This window comes from Anopheles merus, unplaced genomic scaffold, assembly GCF_017562075.2.
Source record: "Anopheles merus strain MAF unplaced genomic scaffold, AmerM5.1 LNR4000539, whole genome shotgun sequence".
NCBI lineage: Eukaryota > Metazoa > Arthropoda > Insecta > Diptera > Culicidae > Anopheles > Anopheles merus.
This window is the reverse complement of record NW_024428119.1, coordinates 12,392-33,139: the sequence shown is the minus strand read 5'-3', so window position 1 is coordinate 33,139 and position 20,748 is coordinate 12,392. Positions and strand designations below refer to the sequence as shown.

The following is a 20,748-nucleotide window of genomic DNA, read 5'->3' as shown; positions in this document are numbered from 1 at the left end:
GCTATCAAATCTTCGATAAAGCACTAATTCTTACAATTTAACGCGGCGTTCACCTTTGGCAACGATGCCAGAATTGTTTTCTATTGTAACCATTCCATTTGCAAACAACACTTTTAATCCAGCAGTTTTCACTTTTCTCACAGGCAATAAGTTCTCTCGCGCTTCGGGAATGTAAAGAACGTCTTTCAATGTTATTCCCGTTGATTCTCCGTTTTCCGAAAAAGTTAACAACCTCACATCGCCACACTCCTTTGCAACAATAGTTTCGCCTTCTTTTGCTACCGATATGTGCATAGGTGGCTTCATGGGAACAAGAATTTGGAAAAGCGACCGATCATTCCACATGTGTTCAGATGATCCGGAGTTGACAATCCAACTTGCTTCCACGAATTCCACAGCGTCGCCACCAAAGAAACACACATCACTCTTCACCAAGTGCGCATTGTTTCCTTTCAGCATTTTTTGTTTGTCTTTTTCTGGACAATCGGCAAACTTGCGATGACCCCTTCGCGATGACAACCGAAACACTTTAACCTTGTGGTTTTCTTCTTATTGTTCTTTTGCTGTTTCTTTGTACTTGTTGTGTAGGTAGCGCATGTGTAGCCGCGACTCAATGCTGTCATGTTAAAGCATGTGATGTCGAAAAGGCCGTGAAGGACTTCGGCAGCGGTCGGGTGATCAATCGCTGCGACTCGGTACTAGGCTGTCGTTTTTTATCAATGTTGTAAATAGAGTATAAGTTTTATAAAAAGTCCAAGTGTGCCGTTTTATTGAAGTGTGCCAAATGTACGTCCCGTTCCGAAACACAACAGTACTGGTCCCTGCAAATGCGGCGTCCTCCATTCTTGTTTCACGCGTTGTACCACTTTCCTTTAAACTATGCTTGATTTCTTCGTCAAGAAGTCTGCACTTTACAAAATCCATCGTCAAGGTTTCCTCTGGCATAGTTTCAATTGCAGTAGCTACCGTCTAAAATTTTGATCCGAGCGTTAGAACCAAATAGCATACCGTATATATTTCTTTTAACTTTGCGACGGTGGATTTGTAATCCCTAATAAAGCGATCAAACACAAGGAAATGATCTTGTTGACCACCACTAGAGTGTCGCAACGTCAAAAGCCTTTTTTGCAAGTGGAGCCGGTTTGCAGTGCTTTAACGTTCGAACACACGTTGTAACGCATTCCAGATTTCTTTCGGAGTCGCCTTGTCCTGGATGTACTCCAACATTTCATCACTGATTCTCGAAATCAGCAGGGATTTGCAACGACGATCTTTCTTCACGCGCGATTTGCCCTTCCCTTTCTTTGACACTGTTTCATTTGCAGCATCTCCCGTTGTATCGTCGAAATCCACATCCGCTTCCAGTTCGATGCAGCATCGTAGCTCTTGCTCTTCCAAAAGCGTTAGCATACGAAACTTCCACTGCGGATAATTCGACGCGTTCAACAAAGGAACACGCGCCGTTTCACTTTCACGATCCATTGTCTATATTAATCACTTAACTTAATTAGTCAGGTGCTCTGGGCCCATAACCTAATGTGATATTAGAATTTAACGCTGTGGAACACCAGTTTTGTTTCGGTTGAGGAGTTCTATGTTTGATGTATGTCTTTCGGAGTTCAGGAAGCGACTAGCGCTGTACATTTATACATGAGTTCAATGAGAAGTACGCTCACCTCGTGTGAATTGACAGTAACGTCAAGTTGCGTGATTGGTACTACTGACGGACATTGTATATCCCAACAGTATAGATAAGTGTGATATTATCTCGTTTACTCGTGCCCGGCAACTTATTTATTACAATTATGACATAGATGGACAAACGATTAACCGTGTAGATACAATTCGCGATCTTGGTATCTTACTAGATCATAAATTAACTTTTACAGTAACAATAGGACCCTAGGTTTAGTACGGAAAATGACGAAAGAGTTCAATGATCCTTTGTGTATCAAAACACTGTTTAACAGTCTAGTCAAGTCTATTTTAGAAAATGGACCAATTGTGTGGTGTCCACATACCGACCGCAAAGTAAACATACACGTTCATCGTTATAGTTCTCCTTCATCGTCTGTTTTGTGTGTAGATATGCACAGACCTAATTATGCGGCAGATGAACCGATACCAGCAATTGCACGTAGTTTCAATTTATTCTATGCAGGAGTTGATTTTCACACATCCATTTCTACTGTTAGTGAAGGTCTGTGCTATATAGTTATGCGAGGGACATATTAAGTGTCATAAAAAAAAATATTTTTCCTAATCAACCTAACACGTCTATCGCTGGTGAGTTACAATTCTGAACTGACTTAAACTCTCTAGTCCTAGCTAGCTCGAGCCTAAACCTATCGTGCCGATACTTCACGATGTCATCTTCGGGCGGATGTTCCACGACAGTTGTCTTCGGGCGGATACTCCACTTCGGGTAGATGCTGGTGATCGCTGCTCCATCGGGCATGGTACATTTCATGCTAGCTCAGCATAATATGTGTTCTGCGATGTTTCGCAGTGCCGCACCATGGGAGAGTGCTACGATGATGTTGTGGTGTGGTTCTCGCGAGAGGAAGTAGATGTCTGATTTGCTTCCGTTTAGCTGGAACTACACCCTATGTGTGTAACATAACTATATTAATCTATAACAATTTACGATGTCTTGTGGGCCATCATTGGCGGACAAGAATTATGAAAAGTAAAAATAAATAAATCAATAAATAAAACTGTCCTCCCAGTGTAGCCCCTCCTGAATGTTTCTAGGTTCCTTCTCCTTCTCCCCTCCCCCCCCACCCCAGCAGCAACAAAATTTAAGTAGAAATGTTACATAATCAAAGACGGATGCTGAGTACCCCCAGGTAATCATGTACAAAGGAGCCTCAATAATTCTAACTGCTTAGGGCCCCCGACACTGTAAACCCGCTGTTGGGTATGAGCCATGGCGTGCCATAGCCAGGGTAAAACTGTATGACGCTATGAGCTCTTTTGGAAACCCGGTCAAACTGATACGGCTAGTTAGAATGACTATGACCAACGTCACTTGCCAAGTGGAAGGGGATGGAAAACTCTCAGGACCTTTTGCTACCACCAAAAGTCTACGCCAGGGGGACGGGCTTGCTAGTCTCCTTTTCAACCTGGCGCTAGAGAGGGCCATCCGCGACTCGAGGGTGGAGACTACGAGAACCATCTTCTATAAGTCAACCCAGATCCTGGCATACGCTGATGATATAGACATCATTGGTCTGCGGCTCTCCTATGTAGCAGAAGCCTACCAAGGGATCGAGCAGGCGGCAGAGAGCCTCGGATTGCAAATAAAGGAGGCAAAGACCAAACTGATGGTGGCAACATCAGCGGGCCTACCAACAAATAATCAGAATCTACGTAGGCGTGACGTGCAGATAGGTGAACGCACGTTTGAAGTCGTCCCAGAATTCACCTATCTGGGGTCAAAGGTCAGCAACGACAACAGCATGGAAGCTGAGTTGCGCGCAAGGATGCTGGCTGCCAACCGGTCATTCTACAGCCTGAAAAATCAGTTCATCTCAGAGAACCTAGAGGAGCCGCTATAATGACGAGATATACGAGATGTACGGCGACCTCACTGTCGTACAGCGTATCAAGCTCGCCAGGTTGCGTACGACCTCATTATGAAGTAAAATCATAAAAGGTTGGCTGATAAGTCCCCGGTCTAACAAAGAAAAACACGTTTTTTTGTCAAAATTCGTTTTTATTGTTCAACATAGTTCCCTTCAAGAGCGATACAACGATTATAACGACCTTCCAATTTTTTGATACCATTTTGGTAGTACTCCTTCGGTTTTGCCTCAAAATAGGCCTCAGTTTCGGCGACCACCTCTTCATTGCAGCCAATTTTTTTCCCTGCGAGCATCCTTTTGAGGTCTGAAAACAAGAAAAAGTCGCTGGGGCCAGATCTGGAGAATACGGTGGGTGGAGAAGCAATTCGAAGCCCAATTTATGAATTTTTGCCATCGTTCTCAATGACTTGTGGCACGGTGCGTTTTTGGTCAAATGTGAGCTCGTGCGGCACCCATTTTGCACAGAGATTCCGCATATCCAAAAATTGATGAATGATATGACCAACACGTTCCTTTGATATCTTTAAGGCCTCTGCTATCTCGATCAACTTCATTTTACGGTCATTCAAAATCATTTTGTGGATGTTTTGATGTTTTCGTCGGTAACCACCTCTTTCGGGCGTCCACTGTGTTCACCGTCCTCCGTGCTCATTTCACTACGCTTGAATTTTGCAAACCAATCAATTATTGTTGATTTCCCTGGAGCAGAGTCTGGAAACACATTATCAAGCCAAGTTTTTACTTCCGCTGTATTTTTTTCCCTTCAGAAAACAGTATTTTGTCAAAACACGAAATTCCTTTTTTTCCATTTTTTCACAATAACAAAAGTTGCTTGACAAAAGACGCTCTGTCTCACAAACTAATTGACATACAGACGTCAAATTTTGACACGAATCATTTGAAGGTTGGTACTATATAAAAATAATATTCATTTAATACTAGCGGCGCCATCTATGTGTCAGACCGGGGACTTATCAGCCAACCTGTTATATGCGGATGTAGCGAAGTAAAACACTTCAAGTTAAAACAAAGTTCAAGCTAAACACGGCTCAAGCAATAGCGCGCGCTTCAGAAACGCAACAAACATAAACAGGTAGTCAACCGTTCTCACGGTTCAAATGAGGAAGTAACTTCACGCAATTCATTAACCATAGGTACATGTCGCATTAAGTATAAATAAAAATTGTTATCAAAATAGTCATAAGGCCCGATTATTAAACACAAATTGTAAAGACAAGTTGTCAAAATCGGAAGATTTGTATTATGACATCCGTTTGTGTTGTGTGTTGGAAAATAAAATTTAACGAAACACAAACTCACAAGCACACTGCCAAGATATGTATTATGAAACACAAACGGAAATCCAAAACTGTCAAACAGCTTTCCGTCAGCTTTTTGCCACGGAAAGGCGCCAATCTCAGATTGTTTGTTGTTGTGTTGTTTCGGTCAGAGTTGTAGCTGTTGCTTTCACGACAAAATGTAAGTATTTTATTTCATTAATAATAAAATTTTATCATTTTAAACAAAAATATGTTTACCGCCATATCCATACAAATGGCGATATGCTGGAGATACTGATAATCTGTTGTTACGGCTTAAGAAGCTGCTGGTATTTACTTCCTCTGCTGTTGTTCGATGATAGTCGAAAGATGAAGGGCACGCGCACACGGTTTGCGTTCAACAGCAATGGATCCCAGCTACTTCTTCAGTTAGCAACTTCTTCAAGATCCAACAGCATATGCAAATGTTATTAACCTAATACTGCATACACTTTTAGGAATAACAAAGACGCCCGCACATCGCGAACACAGTACCAACAAATGGTAGATGAGTTGGAAAAGGTCCCTGACATCGCCAGAGGGATGTATAAAGGTGACCAGACCGCTTTCTGGGAGGAAATGGCTGAGCACCTTAACGCCCTGGGACCGCCGATAAGAACGGGTGCAACGTGGAAGAGGGTAAGATTAAAAGAGCGACACAACATATTTATATTTTGCTTTTAATGTTCGCTGTTTGTTTTACAGGTTTGGTTTGATTATAAATGTGCGGTGAAAAAAAAACTCCGTGTGAACAAAGCGTCTTTGTTGGCCACTGGTGGCGGCCCGTTTCAGCAAAGGCCATTAAACGACGTGGAAGAAAGAGTGGCCAATTTGACGAACTTGAAGGCCACCATAGAAGGGAATTCAGGCCGCTCTTGGGGCAATTTAAACAACAACTATGACAACAACAACAACAACAACAACAACAACAGCAACAACAACAACAGCAGCAACAACAGCAGCCAATTGTTGCCAATCGGCAACAACGAGGAGCCAAACAGCGGCAGCGGGGCGCCAAACAACGGCAGCGAGACACCGAACAATGAGGAGCAAAATCCTATAACGGCAAAAGCTCGTCAAAAAAGGAGTCGTAAGCGACAAAACACGGAAGCGGTGTTGCGGCAAAACCAACAGCTTCTTAATCTAATGAAAGAAAACATTGAAGCTCAAAAAGAGTCCACAGCCGCATTGAATAGGGCAATTGTAGTATTAGAAAATATCACAGGTATGTTAAAAGAGGCTGTAGAACGCAAAACCAATTAGTGATTCTTATTTTTCATAATTTTTAAGATTTTAGTTGTAAGTTAGCGTTTAATGTTTTTATTAATTGAATTTCTATTAACTGAACTGTGATAAATGAACTCTTTTTGTGATGCAAACTTATGTGATGAACTTAAAAAATAAATGAACTTGACCTCTAGCCTGCCTCTAGTTGCCTTTTATTCATCTGAGCTTGGCTCTTCCAATCCATACGCAATGCACATGTTGTGTAACATACAACATACGTTCGTTATTTGAGTTGCTTTTACCGGGGTGTAGTGCAACTGTCGAGCACCTAACAAACATCTGAATCTATTTTTGAGCAACCCGATCGTGCGCTCCACTATTTCTCTACCTAAAGAATGGTTTTTATTAAAGGCAGCTTCTGGTGTGTTTGGAGCAGGATTACGTTTTGGTGTTATTAACCACGGTTTTGACGGGTATCCAGCATCACCTGTGAGAATTCAAAAGATTATTTACATAAACAAATACCCATCGGATGGTTTAATGTATTACCTAGTAGATTGAATGCAGTTTCTCCGCGTCGATGTTTTGTTTCGAAAAAGTTGTCCATTCCACTTACATTCCAAATATGTGAATCGTGATTAGCTCCTCCGAATTTGGCATTCACATAACGAATTTTCATGAGATGGTCGCAAATCTACCGGTACGAAGAAAAATAATATTGAAGTACAAAACATACGACAAACACTGAAAGCTTTACTTACAATCATCGCGTTTAAGCTGTAATAGCCCTTCCGGTTAAAATGCTGATCGTAATCGTCCACTGGGGCAATAATTTTTATGTGTGTTCCATCAACACACATCACAACACCAGGGATGCCACTTTTTGAGTAGAAGTATCGTCGTGCATCTTGTTGCTCATCTGGTTCCATCGCTAAAGAGATCCATTTGTTCCCTAAAGTTTCTTCGATTATATTTAAGCACTTTGCAAAGGCTACCGAGAAAGTAGGCTGAGCAATAGCTATTTTATAATCGTTTCCTGTTCCATTTTGGTAGCTGCCTTCAGCTAGAAACCGCAGAGCAGCAGCCAACATTTCGTTTGGCTTGAGCCCCTTTCCCTTAACCGGTGGGAACTTGGGCTCGATCTCCGCCAGAATGTCAACAAAAATTTCCTTCGACACACGGAAATTTTTCTTAAATCTGAAATTAACAACCACGAAATGAGAGATGTTTAACACAGTTTGCACAAATGATCTGAATGATGAACTCACGCTTGGTTAGAAAGCTGTAACGGGTCGAAAACACTTCGAAGCAGTCGGCGCTGTTTTGCCAGATCCACCGTTGGTTCTTCTTCACTGCTGCTATCGTCACTCACGAAGTGGGAGAAAATCATTTCGATTTTTAAATCACGGATTGTTGTTAGCTTGAGAAACGTTTGTATCTTGTTTACGATTTTTATTTTGATTTTGAACTTTTTGACATATCGCCAAATGCTTTGACACAGTTTTGACGAAAGAAAAAACTTAACGAAACTTGTCTGTCACAAGAACAGTTTCAAAATGCATACCTATTTTCCGTTTGTCTTGACACACTTGTCTTGTGTCATTTCCGTTTGTGTTTAATAATCGGGCCTATAGTTACAGTTACAGTATCGGACATTAAGTTAGGACCCTGTTTTTTCATCGCACCGTGCAATTGTTTTACCACGTTACTTGTGTTTGTGTGTGTGTGTGTGTGTGTGTGTGTGTGTGTGTGTGTGTGTGTGTGTGTGTGTGTGTGTGTGTGTGTGTGTGTGTGTGTGTGTGTGTGTGTGTGTCTGTGTGCGAGTGCGCGGGTTTGTGTCTGAAAAACGTAGCTTGCCATGATGTCATATTGCGTTGAAAGTCAGAATACTTTTAGAAAGTTTGAAAGTTCAGTCAGTCAGAATACGCACGCTGTTTCACATGATAACACACATTATCAGAATATAATGTGTTTTATCATGTGAAACAGCGTGCGTACACTGTCATATACGTCTGACAGCTGTCCATCGACAGAAACTGCTAGTTGGGTAGCAAACAGCTGTCAGTGAGAATAAACGGCACTCTGTGTCTGAACTACGAACGAAACACATGTGTCTTCCTTCCACGAGTTATAACAATTGGCGACGAGTGACAAATTCTGAGAACCCTGGAAAGCTAGCGCTACGCAGTTAAAGAAAAGCTGAAACAATCGGGTATAAGTGGAGACAGTGTCATGATCGAAGAGAAACCAACAAGCAGTGGTACAAAGCAGAACATCGCACAGAGTGAACAACGCACCACAATGGCAAAATTCGATATGGAACCTTTTAACATAGGGCTCATGCAATGGGCCCGCTGGGTGAAACGCTTCGAAGGAGCAATGTCGGTATTTGAGGTTAAATCGAATAATAAAAAAGTCATGCTTCTGCATTACATGGGTGTTGATTCATACAATTTATTGTGTGATCATATTTCTCCGGAAGAACCAGAAGACAAAACATACGAACAAATAGTGAAGTGTTTGGATGAGCTGTTCGACCCGAAACCCCTCGAAATGGTGGAACTATGGAAGTTTCGTCAACGACTTCAGACTGAAGGCGAAACTGTAACGGAGTTCATCACGGCTTTGCAAAAAGTGGCGGCTAATTGTGATTTCGGGCAATATTTGACAAAGGCGCTCAGGAACCAGCTAGTTTTTGGTGTACGAAATCCAAGAATACGCAACCGGCTGATTGAAGAAAGAAATCTAACACTGGAAAAAGCTAAGCAAATTGCTTTAGCCATGGAAGCCGCCGGAGATGGCGCTGAAGTGCTGAATAGCAGAAGTGCTGAAGTGCTGAATAGCAGAGGTGCTGAAGTGAAAGAAGTAAACATCGTGAGCAACACAACGAAGAAAAACGTCGAGTGTTATAGATGTGGAGAATCACATTTTGCATATGTATGCAAGCACAAAAGAACCGTCTGCAAAAAGTGCGGGAAAATTGGACATTTGCAGCGCGTCTGTCGCACGAACAATAGAAGCAAAAGTGTGAGGTTAATTGACGAACAACATCAAGACAGCGAGGAGAACGAAGAGGTAAACTCAATTTTGATCAACAATTTATACCAAAATGCAAACCATACCGCAAAAATATACATAACACTAAAAGTCAATAATACTAAAATTCAATTTGAAGTAGATTCAGGATCCCCGTTTTCTATTATCAGTATGAACGACAAACAAAGATGGTTTAAAGATATCCCTATTAGAGAATCAGATATAAAATTACAAAGCTATTGTGGAGGATCTATAAAGTTATTTGGTACAATTAGTGTTATAGTGGAAAATGCTAAAACAAAATTAACACTATTTGTGGTAGAGTCTAAAAGAGGACCTATTGTAGGAAGAACATGGATGCGAGATTTGAAATTTGATTGGAACGAATTATTAAGTAAGGGGAACTCGTACGTAAATCAAATTGTCACCCATTCTAATACTAATCAAGAAGTGATAAAAAAATTAAAAGAAGAATTCGAGGTAGTCTTTCGTAAGTCATTAGGAGAGATTTCAAATATTCAAGCATCTCTTATCCTAAAAGAAAATGCGTTGCCAATATTTCTAAAAAATCGTACTATACCATTTGCATTAAAAGAAAGTGTCGAGAAAGAAATTAACGATTTAGTAAATCAAGGAATTTTAATAAAAGTCAATCGCAGTGAATGGGCTACACCAATAGTACCCGTAAAAAAATCAGGAAACCGTGTACGATTGTGTGGAGATTATAAATTAACGGTGAACAAAAACTTGGTAATAGACGAGTTTCCTTAGCCCACAATAGAGGAGCTTTTTGCTAACATGGCTGGGGGAGAAAAATTCTCGAAAATAGATTTAGCGCAGGCATATTTACAGATGACAGTTAAACCTGAACATCAGGAATTTTTAACACTGAACACTCACATGGGACTATTCAGACCAACACGGTTAATGTACGGGGTTGCTTCTGCCCCAGCCATATTCCAAAGAGAAATCACACAGATTCTCCAAGGAATTCCAGGCGTTTCTGTATTTTTAGATGATGTTAAAATAACAGCTCCTGATGACAAGACCCATGTGGAAAGACTGCGCACTGTTTTAAAACGATTTCAAGACCATAATATGAGAGTGAATGATAGCAAATGTAATTTCCTTGCAGATTGCATAGAATACTGTGGATACAGGATCGACAAGTACGGTATTCACAAAATGAAGGAGAAAATTACTGCCATTCAACTAATGCCAAAACCAAGGAACAAAGATGAGGTAAGAGCTTTTGTAGGCCTTGTGAATTATTACGCGAGATTTATCCCAAATTTAAGTGAAAAGATCTATCCCATAAATAATTTACTTAAAAACGAAATTCCTTTCGAATGGCATAAAGGTTGCCAGGACGCATTTGAATGGATCAAAAAGGAAATTCAATCTGAACGGATCTTGGTACACTACGATCCTAGCTTACCAATAGCTCTAGCAGTAGATGCTTCGCCCTACGGAGTTGGCGCCGTTTTAAGTCACATCTATCCAGATGGCAAAGAATATCCAATTCAATACGCATCTCAAACACCATCACCAACCCAACAAAGATATACTCAGGTGGATAAAGAAGCATATGCGATTATTTTCGGAGTTAAAAAGTTTTACCGATATCTTTATGGAAGAAAATTTATCTTAATAACCGATAACAAGCCAGTTTCTCAAATTCTATCACCACAGAAAGGTTTGCCAACGCTATCAGCAACTCGCATGCAACATTACGCTGTATTTCTAGAATCATTCAATTTTGAGATTAGATATCGACCATCAAAAGAACACGGAAATGCTGACGGAATGTCACGATTGCCAATCCGAGACATTCAGCTGGAGGATACAGAAGAACCCGATGAAATTGAACTAAATCAAATAGAAAATCTTCCCGTATCAGTAGAAGAACTTAGTAAAGAGACTAGCAAAGACATAAATGTTCAATTACTAATAGACGGATTAAATTCAGGGAGAACAGTATCCATTAACGATCGTTTTGGAATCGACCAGACACAATTTTCTCTTCAAAAGGGATGTCTTATGAGAGGCGCTAGGGTCTACGTTCCACCTCAATTACGAAATCGAGTCTTAGACGAACTTCATGAAGGCCATTTCGGCATATCACGCATGAAATCTCTTGCTAGATCTTATTGTTGGTGGAAAAATATGGATAACGACATAGAAAGATTATCAAAAAACTGTGTTTCTTGTGCAAAAGTAAGAAAAGATCCTCCTAAAGTACCAACTCATGTATGGAAGCGTCCACAATCAGTTTTTGAAAGAGTACATGCGGATTACGCTGGGCCATTTATGGGTATATATTTTCTTATTCTAGTAGATGCGTACAGCAAATGGCCTGAAGTAAAAATAACACCGGATATGAATACAGACACTACTATAGACAAAATGCGAGAAATTTTTGCCACTTTTGGCTTGCCATCAATTTTAGTGACCGATAGAGGTACACAATTCATGTCAGAAAAATTCCAAACATTCTTAAAATCTAACGGAATAACCCATAAAACAGGAGCTCCTTACCATCCCGCAACAAATGGTCAGGCAGAAAGATATGTACAAACAATTAAAGATAAAATTAAAACTATGCAATGCCATAAATCTGAAATTCCAAAAAAGTTACAAAACATACTGCTAGCGTACAGGAAAACAACTCATCCAAGCACAGGGGAAAGTCCCTCGCGGTTAATGTTAAACAGACAGATACGGTCTCGGCTTGATGTTATGGTACCAAAAATCGAAAAGAAATCCAATCCCGAAGTAGTACACAAAACGACAAGATCATTTGCAGTAAACGAAAGAGTAGCAGCAAGAGATTTCCTTTCCCAGACCGAAAAGTGGAAATTTGGAACGATTACAAAGAAGCTAGGAAAACTGCATTACGAAATACGATTAGACGATGGAAGGATGTGGAAAAGGCACATAAACCAAATGAGATCTGGTCCTGAAGAAATATCAATCCACCATAGTAGTAACCAAAACATAGAACCTTGGATAGATGAATCAGTTTATCTGCCAGATAGGATGGAAGAGTTTCAACTCCCTCATGATTCAGAAACGGAGATGGTTAGATCTGATAATATCAATGAAGATTTAGCTTGTGGAGAAGAATCTCAAACTCAAGTTAGGAGATCAACAAGAACTCGACAACCACCAATTCGATACCGTGATTAGGGATTATTACTTTAATTTAGAATATAAATATGAATTGTCTTTCACACTTTAGCAAGTAATCACTTTATATTGTTAGGAGGAGAGAGTTGTCATATACGTCTGACAGCTGTTCATCGACAGAAACTGCTAGTTGGGTAGCAAACAGCTGTCAGTGAGAATAAACGGCACTCTGTGTCTGAACTACGAACGAAACACATGTGTCTTCCTTCCACGAGTTATAACATACACACTTGGATAAAAGCTAAAGTTTGTGTTGGAAAACGTTTGCTTCCCGTGTAAAAAACTTTAGAGAATTAAATTCTTTAGGCTACTTTAACGCAGTGCCAAAAAATTAGTGTTTTTTTATTCTCTCTCTTATAATCGTTTGTACACTTGTTCGCTTTTGTCGTTAAGGGCCGATTCCGCGGTTTTTCTCCCTTTTTATGTGTTTTGAACCGGATCAAAACATCTCCTGGTCTGACAGATGTTGGAACCTTACAAATGTTCCAACAGTTTGCATCGACAGCAGCTTGTTCCTTGGACGAAAACGCAGGTGTGCTGATTGATGAATGTGCATGCGACAGCGATGCGAAATGGACACGCGCACAATAGCAAAGAACTCGGCATCCCCTCACAGGTGTTTCGCCAGTGCACGACATTGAAAGGCCAGCGTGCATCTCTGCGTTGAAGCTGGTGCGTGCATAGGAAACTTTGTGCGTGCATTGAGCTGGCGCGCAGTTGTTCTTTTCAATGGGCGTTTTGTTTCATGAGCGCGGCAGTATTCTGTTCTCGATTTAAATGGGTTGACGGTCACTCGCTTACTCATAGATAGTTTTTATCCATACACTTTTTTCGCTGCTCAACAACGATGTAATTCATCACGTGTTGAAGCAGAACGAAGGCTGAGCACGGGATCAGCCGTGTCCAACTTTTTAACCAGCGCGTTCTTGACGGTCCAAGCAAGCAATGTTAGTAACAATGGGTCGAGGTAAACATTGTACCGATTATCAGCGCCATATGATAAAGCGACTGGCTGCTGCTGGCATTAAGCGCAAAACGATCGAGTTCATAATGGAACGATCACGCATTTTTGTGGCAATCGCGCTTCGGACAACCGAAACATGCTTAGACAACCGAAACGCGCTTGGACAACCGAAACGCGCAAGTCAAGCGGACGTCCTCAAAAGACCACGGCGAAAGAAGACCATAAAATTGTTAATATATCTAAAAAACACTGATCGCGAGGGCGGTGGTCCTGCTTATTACATCAAAAACCTAACCCAAAACACAAAAAAATACTAACAAATCTATCCGAAACGACATACTTGTGAAACAAACACACACACCAATACACATTCAAGCATACATACACACACACACACATACACACACACACACACACACACACACACACACACACACACACACACACACACACACACACACACACACACACACACACACACACACACACACACACACACACACACACCACACACAAACACAAACACATACAAACCACACATAAACCTGGCCCAACGGGTGCATGGTGCGTTGAAAAAACCAGGGTCCTATCATTTTGTCCGATACTGTAGCTGACCTATATGCGTTCAGCGACTAAATAGCATATAAGAGATGAGAATCTACATAAAGTAAGCGCATTCGAACACAAACCTCAGTATCGCTCGTTTCTTAATAGTCGGAGGCACTCTCCGGTCGACGAAGGAAAAATATATCCGACTCGGTGTAAAGCACCGGCGTTGGGCGCTGCGACGGAGCAACACATCCGCCACAGCATTAATAGTGGCTCCAGAGAGGAACTAACGACCTCCTTGTAGTGAATAGCACGTGATTCAGTTCAGCATAAGCACCGAAGCACCGTGAGTGAAATAGAACGGCAACTAAGTGCGTAAAACAGCACGACCGCTAAAAAACCCGCGAGTGAAAGTGCGTAAAATAGTGAAGATCACAACCGTGAGTGAAATAGATCGGCTACAAGGTGCGTAAACCAGCACGACCGCCGAAACACCGCGAGTGAATGTGCACAAAGCAGTAACATCAACACCAGGAGTGGAATAGAACGGCAAATAAGTGCGTAACTAAGCACGACCGCCGAAACACCATAAGAATAAGGTGACATCATAAAAAACCCGAGAACCGTTAGCGAACACAAGCTCACGGAGGGTACTGACAACAATATAAACAAACCAACGGCAAAACGTCATAAAGCCAAATCAGCAAAAGGCTACGTCAACGTAGTTACCATTCGGTGGTTAAACAGCAAGGTCGGCGACAACGAAATAAAAACAACGAGTAACAACAAACAGCTTAAGTTTCAATGGAACTAGCTGATTAAAAACATCGAATTAAACAACAACGAGTAGGTTTACTCGGTTTGGAACGGACAGCAAGCAGTGACTCATCGTCAGGTCCGACAAACAAAGAACAGCGAGCGGCTAGCGGCAAGTCCACCGGCGTCTCCAAGCAGCAAGCAGCAAGCAGCGACTCATCGCCAGGGCCGGCATACAAAACAAACAGCGTGCGGATAACGGTCAGTGCACCAGCGACTTCAGGCAGCAGACAGCGATCGCAGACGTTCCAAGCAGCAGATGGAAACTGTTAACCCAAAAAAGCATTTGTACTATTTGCTGCAAATACAAAAGCCATAAGGCAGTTAGTTGCCACCTTCCCGCTCAATGCAGAGTGGAACGTTGCTCATAAAAACACAATACATTGCTCCATAGAAAAGAGGAATTATCCCCTTCATACACTCCTCCACAAAGATTAAACTTCCACAAAGAGGATAAAAAGCTTTATTATCAAATCATACCGATCACATTGTATCACGAATGTGCGGAAATAAAAACATTTGCCTTGTTGGATCCAGCGCCAGCCACAAGTCTTATTGTTGATGATGTAAGAAAACAGCTGCAATTAACAGGGCCTAATATGCCTTGTTGCTTCCAGCAACTGGAATAGTGCTCGTTCGAATGTTTTGATTAAAACAATGCGCGGTTTCTTATAACGTCGGGACATGTATATTGCTCGTGATGTCACAAAAAAATCCGTACTGGTTCGAAAGAGACTTATTTTCTCCGCGGCCAACCCTTTTATACCTTTCTACCTTCTCCCGAAGACTCTCTCTCTCTCTCTCTCTCTCTCTCTCTCTCTCGTCTTAATCCCGAAGAAAGGTCGTTTCCCTTCATTCCCTGTCTCTTTACCTACGGGACTCCCTCTCGCGAACGGTATTGTAGCGAACGGTATTGTATTGTAGTAATTCCGTACAGCGTTTTCTTTACGGACTGAATTAGCATCTCCCAGGCTCCTCCGAAGTGTGGCGCACCTGGGGGATTAAAAGACCAGTTAATAGAAGGTATGTTGATCTCGTCTATAAGCTCATCCTGATTAATCTTTTGTAGAGATTCCCGCAATTCACGTTCCGCTCCTACAAAGTTTGTGCCTTTATCCGAGAGAATAACATTGGGAATACCGCGCCGGGCAATAAAGTTTCGAAAGGCTAATATGCACGAGCTCGTAGTTAAGGAATGTGCTGCTTCGATTTGAACCGCACGTACCGTAAGACAGGTAAATAATACTCCCCATCGTTTTTCCGTCTTTCTACCGTGACGTTAAAAGGCCCAAAATAGTCTACCCCAGTGTAGGTAAACGGTCTCGCAAACGGGGACAGGCGCGTACTTGGTAGATTCCCCATCATTGGTTCCTGAGGTTTAGCATTTATAATACGACATAGTTCACACCTTGCCTTTACCCTGTTGCAAACTGATCTCAAAGCGGGTATGTCGTATAGCTGTCTTACTTCGTTCATAATCGTTCGCTGATTCGTATGCCCATAGCGCCAGTGGTAGCCTCGAATGATCAACTCAGTAACACTGCTATCGTTGGGGAGAATGATTGGCCGTTTAGTATTATCTCCTACGTAGCGACATTCATCGATTCGCCCCATGACCCGTATTATTCCATCGCGTTCTAAATACGGGCTCCGTTTGGCCACTGGATTCTTCTTTGCTAATATTGCAGTTCCATCACCAGACTTTTGAAGTGTTCGATACTCTTCGGGGTATGCCTGCCGCTGTGCTTCAATGATGATTGTCTGTTCAGCTAACATTTTCTCATAGTTTGTCAACCGGCCTGTCGTTCGGCTGTGCACGGGTGAACTGGCGTTGTTCATGAATCGCCACCTATATTCTACCATGCTTACTAGCCTCTTCCAGCATTAAAACCGACCTAGATTAAAGAGAGCTTCTCGTGTGCAATGTATGTTAACGGATTTGCGTTTCTCTTCTTCAGTGCCCGTGCTCGTAGGTTGCTCTTGAGTCCAGGATGATTTGGGATTAGATAGAAATGGTGGTCCCGCAACCCAGCGACTGGTTATAAACTGGCAGTCGATGTTCGACTACTTAGTTCCTTCGTCGGCAGCATTACCTTTCGTTGATACCCACTGCCATTGACGTACAGTCGTTTTATCTAGAATTTCTGCCACTCGATGGGCTACGAAGGTGTGGTACTCGCTGTGATCTGCGTTCAACCAGTGTATGACATCTTTAGAGTCGGTCCAGAATGTTGTGCTGTTAATGGGCTTCCGGTGTGCAGATATTATGTTGTGTGCGAGCCTGGTGCCTAATACTGCTGCCTGAAGTTCAAGTCGAGGAATTGATACATATTCTAAAGGCGTCACTCTAGTCTTTGCCCCTACTAGAGATACTTAGATTACTTCGTCTTGCTCGTATCGGAAGTATGCTACTGCGGTGTAGCCATCACGGCCGGCATCTACAAATATGTGTAGTTGAAGGCATTTACCTTTAATATAGAGCATTGCCTATAGCATCGCGGAATATATAGTTTTTCAAGCTTTGGCAATCCATTGATCCTTTTTCTCCATTTAGCTAACAGATTTGAAGTTATCGTCTCATCCCATTCTACTTTTCCCATTCTTCCCATTCCCATTCCCATTCTTACTACTCACAGGTGCTGCTTCCTACGATGCTCAACACCTCTTTAGAATTTGACTACTTGGATATATTCTACTTGTTTAGTAAGTTGTACAGCTTCACTATCCGTTTCCACACTAGTCAAGAAATCATCTACGTAATGATCTTCTTTGATGCATTTTACCGCCAGTGGGAATTGATCACTAAATCTTTCTGCGTTCGTATTTTTCACATACTGAGCACAACTAGGAGAACATGACGCACCAAATGTCATCCGTCGCATAATGTACTCTTGAGGTTCTTGATCTGGACTCCAGCGCCATAGAAATCGTTGGCTTTGCTGATCTGTACTATTTATGGTACATTTCGCTTATATCTGCACCTACGGCAATTTTATATTCTCGAAACCTAAGTAAAATGTTAGGCAATGGGGATAGAAGGTCCATTTAAAAGCGCCGAATTCAAAGAAATACCTTTAAACTTCGCTGCGGCATCCCATACGATTCTTAACTTATTGGGCTTGTTAGGATTGAACACCGAAAATATTGGCAAATACCATTTTCTAAGGTGATAGGATTCCCTTTTGCTTTGAGATAGTCGCTTAATGTAACCCTTTTCGAAATATTCTCTTAGTTTTGTTTTCATTTTGTCCCAGAGATGTTTTTCTCGATTCACTCGTCGTTCGAGGCAGTTTAGTCCCTTTAGGGCCATCGAATAGTTGTTCGACAGTTTTATTTCATCGCCTCGCCACAACAGACCACACGTGTATCGGTTCCCTTCCAACGTTGTTTTACTATTAAGTATTTCCAACGCTCGCTCATCGCACTTCGAGCGAAATTTTCCTTCTTTAGAATTGACTACGTCGTCTAACGCAAAACATTCTCTCATTGCAGCATCTATTCTTTTATCGATGTCTTGGCATTCACACGACACGACTCGGTGCACCGATATACTTGAAGTGATTCTATTATCGTCGTGAACATCGCACTTTCCCGAGACAACTCAACCTAGGCGAGTCTCGGTGGCTACCGGCTCCTCCATTGACCGTTCAATTGTCTTAAGCGGTCTTGTGAGGAAATAATGATCCATTCCTATAATTAGTTTTGGTGCTGATGGATTGAAGGATGACAGCGGGAGGGATTTCAAATGCTTGTACTTCGCTGCCAACTGGTTGCAGTTAATCGATTGTTCGGGTAGATCTAATTTCTTTACTGTGCGAACCAACTGCATACGGTATGAACTAGACATGGGAAAAATGATTATTTGCGACGATTCGTGCGAGCTGGCTCTTTTGCTTACTGCGAATCACGAGCGTGCGGTGATTCGTCCGATCAAGCTAGCCATATATTAGCAATTGGACAAGATATATAAGTAATATCTTTCGTGAGGTATTGCCTAATCAATGCAGATTGTTCTCGAATAATAGAGTATATAGTTAATGGTGAGAAAAAATCAATACACAAAATAGACATATTTTACATCTTAGATGGGAGCACAACAACCACCAATGAGTTTTCATCTCATTAATTGTGCTCCTTGTTTTTTTCATCCGTGGCATCTGTTCATTAATGAAATAATGATCTTTTTAGACAATAGCTATAATCAGGCAGGAAGAAAAAACAAAATGTCACTCTGTGAACGAATGTTACAAAAATCATTATAATAGTAAGTATTTAAGCAATAAGGCAAAACCGTCCTCCTATATAAAAAAAAACATAGCGTGAGGCAATTATCAGTGGCTCTACAACCTAGCACGCTATCGCACTGTCTATCAAAAATATGTAGCGAGAAGATCAGGGCAGCTCGCGAGCGGCCTGGATGCTTAAAATCCATGCATAAAAAAACAGCCCAGCTCGCGAGCGCACTGCCTATCCAAAATCCATGCATAAAAAACAGCCTAGCTCGCGAGCGCACTGCCTATCCAAAATCCATGCAGAAAAAACAGCCTAGCTCGCGAGCGCACTGCCTATCCAAAATCCATGCATAAAAAAAACAGCCTAGCTCGCGAGCGCAGTGCCCATCCAAAATAGCGAGAAGAACAGGGTAGCTCATGAGCGACCTGTTGGTCCAAAATCCATTCATAAAAAAACAGCCTAGCTCGCGAGCGCCAACATGCATAGTGAGAGGATCAAGCTAGCTCGCGAGCGCGCTGCCTGAACAAAATACGTAGTGAGAAGAAAAGAGGCGCTCGCGAGCTACCTTGTTCTTCACAGTATGTATTTTGGAAGGGCAGCGCGCTCGCGAGCTAGGCTGCTTTTTTATGCATGGATTTTGGATAGGCAGTGCGCTCGCGAGCTACCCTGATCTTCTCGCTACGTATTTTGGATGGGCAGGGCGCTCGCGAGCTAGGCTGTTTTTTCTGCATGGATTTTGGATAGACAGTGCGCTCGCGAGCTAGGCTGTTTTTTATACATGGATTTTGGATAGGCAGTGCGCTCGCGAGCTACCCTGATCTTCTCGCTACGTATTTTAGACAAGCAGTGCGCTTGAAAGCCAGGCTGTGTTTCTCTGTGTGTTTTGAATAGGCAGTGTGGGTCAACGACAGTAGCTTGTGATGTTTTTTTTATGTTAATTTGAGTTTTAGTTTTACTTAAACACAATAAAAATATTTACTGTTTTTACATGCAGCTATTTACATAAGTCCGACAGTCGGGGCGACTATGGGCTTCGAACGACGAGATCCGTTCGCCGCGGTTGTCAGAAGGCGCTCACTTGGCGCTCAGTTTTAAAATAACGTACCATTGAGAGACCGTAAGAAGCGCGTGAAAGAATGAGTTCTACCTGCCGGGGACGAACGTTCCCGTTTGTATGGGGAGAAATCCGCGAGGTTTTGCGCTGCGGATTTGAAACGAATGTTGTTTTCAATGTAACGTTTTGCTTTAAATTTTGCTTTAAATGATTGAAGTAAATTGAACTTAGAGGTATGTAACATTTTGAAAATGTTTTGTGATCTATATATATAATATTATATTATATTATATACCTACAAATAGAAAGTACATAAAGTATTATGCAATAACATAATAATATATATAAAGATTAATGTTTTTCGCATTAATTTGTTACACTGCTGAAAACTTTATAGAAAAATATTGCAAAACATTTTCACCATGTAAATAACGTTTATAACTCTTTAAAATAAAATCAATCAGTATTTTTATACATTTTTATATAGTAAATCCAATCCTGTCGTCCCTCCTAAATTTGAACTAAGTTCAATTAAAATTTCAAGAAAGTGAGTAAAGCTGCCTTATAATTGATAACAAATCATCCAATAATGATGTAACGAATGAAATCCAATACCAACGGCAAAAAAGATCAAAATTCAAAACTTTACCATCCTTGAATCGTAGATATAAACGTCTTTAAATGATTGACAGTTGTATCTCATGATTCTCATTCTCTCATGAGCGTCGAACGGATTTCGTCGTTCGAAGCCGGTACTCGCCCCGAGTATTATAA

The 20,748-nt window shown here is 41.6% G+C and overlaps 3 protein-coding genes across 3 annotated transcripts; 2 read left to right on the top strand and 1 right to left on the bottom strand.

Annotated features, from left to right (window-relative positions):
* Nucleotides 1-4,994: 4,994 nt before the first annotated feature.
* LOC121602622 (myb-like protein D) lies at nucleotides 4,995-6,169 on the top strand. The gene is made up of 3 exons (XM_041931378.1): nucleotides 4,995-5,066; nucleotides 5,365-5,545; nucleotides 5,612-6,169. Coding segments are annotated over exons 1-3 (741 nt in total). The 5' UTR covers nucleotides 4,995-5,064.
* A 166-nt stretch (nucleotides 6,170-6,335) lies between these two features.
* On the bottom strand, nucleotides 6,336-7,587 carry LOC121602621 (putative nuclease HARBI1). Its single transcript, XM_041931377.1, has 4 exons — nucleotides 7,402-7,587; nucleotides 6,895-7,330; nucleotides 6,683-6,827; nucleotides 6,336-6,620 (listed from the first exon to the last, which is right to left on the bottom strand). The coding sequence occupies exons 1-4, from the start codon at nucleotides 7,521-7,523 to the stop codon at nucleotides 6,346-6,348; spliced, it is 978 nt and encodes a 325-aa protein (XP_041787311.1). The 5' UTR covers nucleotides 7,524-7,587; the 3' UTR covers nucleotides 6,336-6,345.
* Nucleotides 7,588-8,560: 973 nt separating this feature from the next.
* On the top strand, nucleotides 8,561-10,481 carry LOC121602620. The gene is made up of 2 exons (XM_041931376.1): nucleotides 8,561-9,208; nucleotides 10,305-10,481. The coding sequence occupies exons 1-2, from the start codon at nucleotides 8,567-8,569 to the stop codon at nucleotides 10,311-10,313; spliced, it is 651 nt and encodes a 216-aa protein (XP_041787310.1). The 5' UTR covers nucleotides 8,561-8,566; the 3' UTR covers nucleotides 10,314-10,481.
* The last annotated feature ends 10,267 nt before the right edge of the window (nucleotides 10,482-20,748 follow it).

What these genes read in the sequence shown, in the direction of transcription:
- LOC121602622 (XM_041931378.1), top strand. An exon ending in CGGGTGCAACGTGGAAGAGG is followed by an intron (nt 5,546 to 5,611) that starts GTAAGATTAAAA and finishes TTTGTTTTACAG; the next exon opens with GTTTGGTTTGATTATAAATG.
- LOC121602621 (XM_041931377.1), bottom strand. Translation starts at nt 7,523, where the DNA reads ATGATTTTCTCCCACTTCGTGAGTGACGATAGCAGCAGTGAAGAAGAA. An exon ending in ACAGCTTAAACGCGATGATT is followed by an intron (nt 6,828 to 6,894) that starts GTAAGTAAAGCT and finishes TCGTACCGGTAG; the next exon opens with ATTTGCGACCATCTCATGAA. An exon ending in AACTGCATTCAATCTACTAG is followed by an intron (nt 6,621 to 6,682) that starts GTAATACATTAA and finishes GAATTCTCACAG; the next exon opens with GTGATGCTGGATACCCGTCA.
- LOC121602620 (XM_041931376.1), top strand. Translation starts at nt 8,567, where the DNA reads ATGGGTGTTGATTCATACAATTTATTGTGTGATCATATTTCTCCGGAA.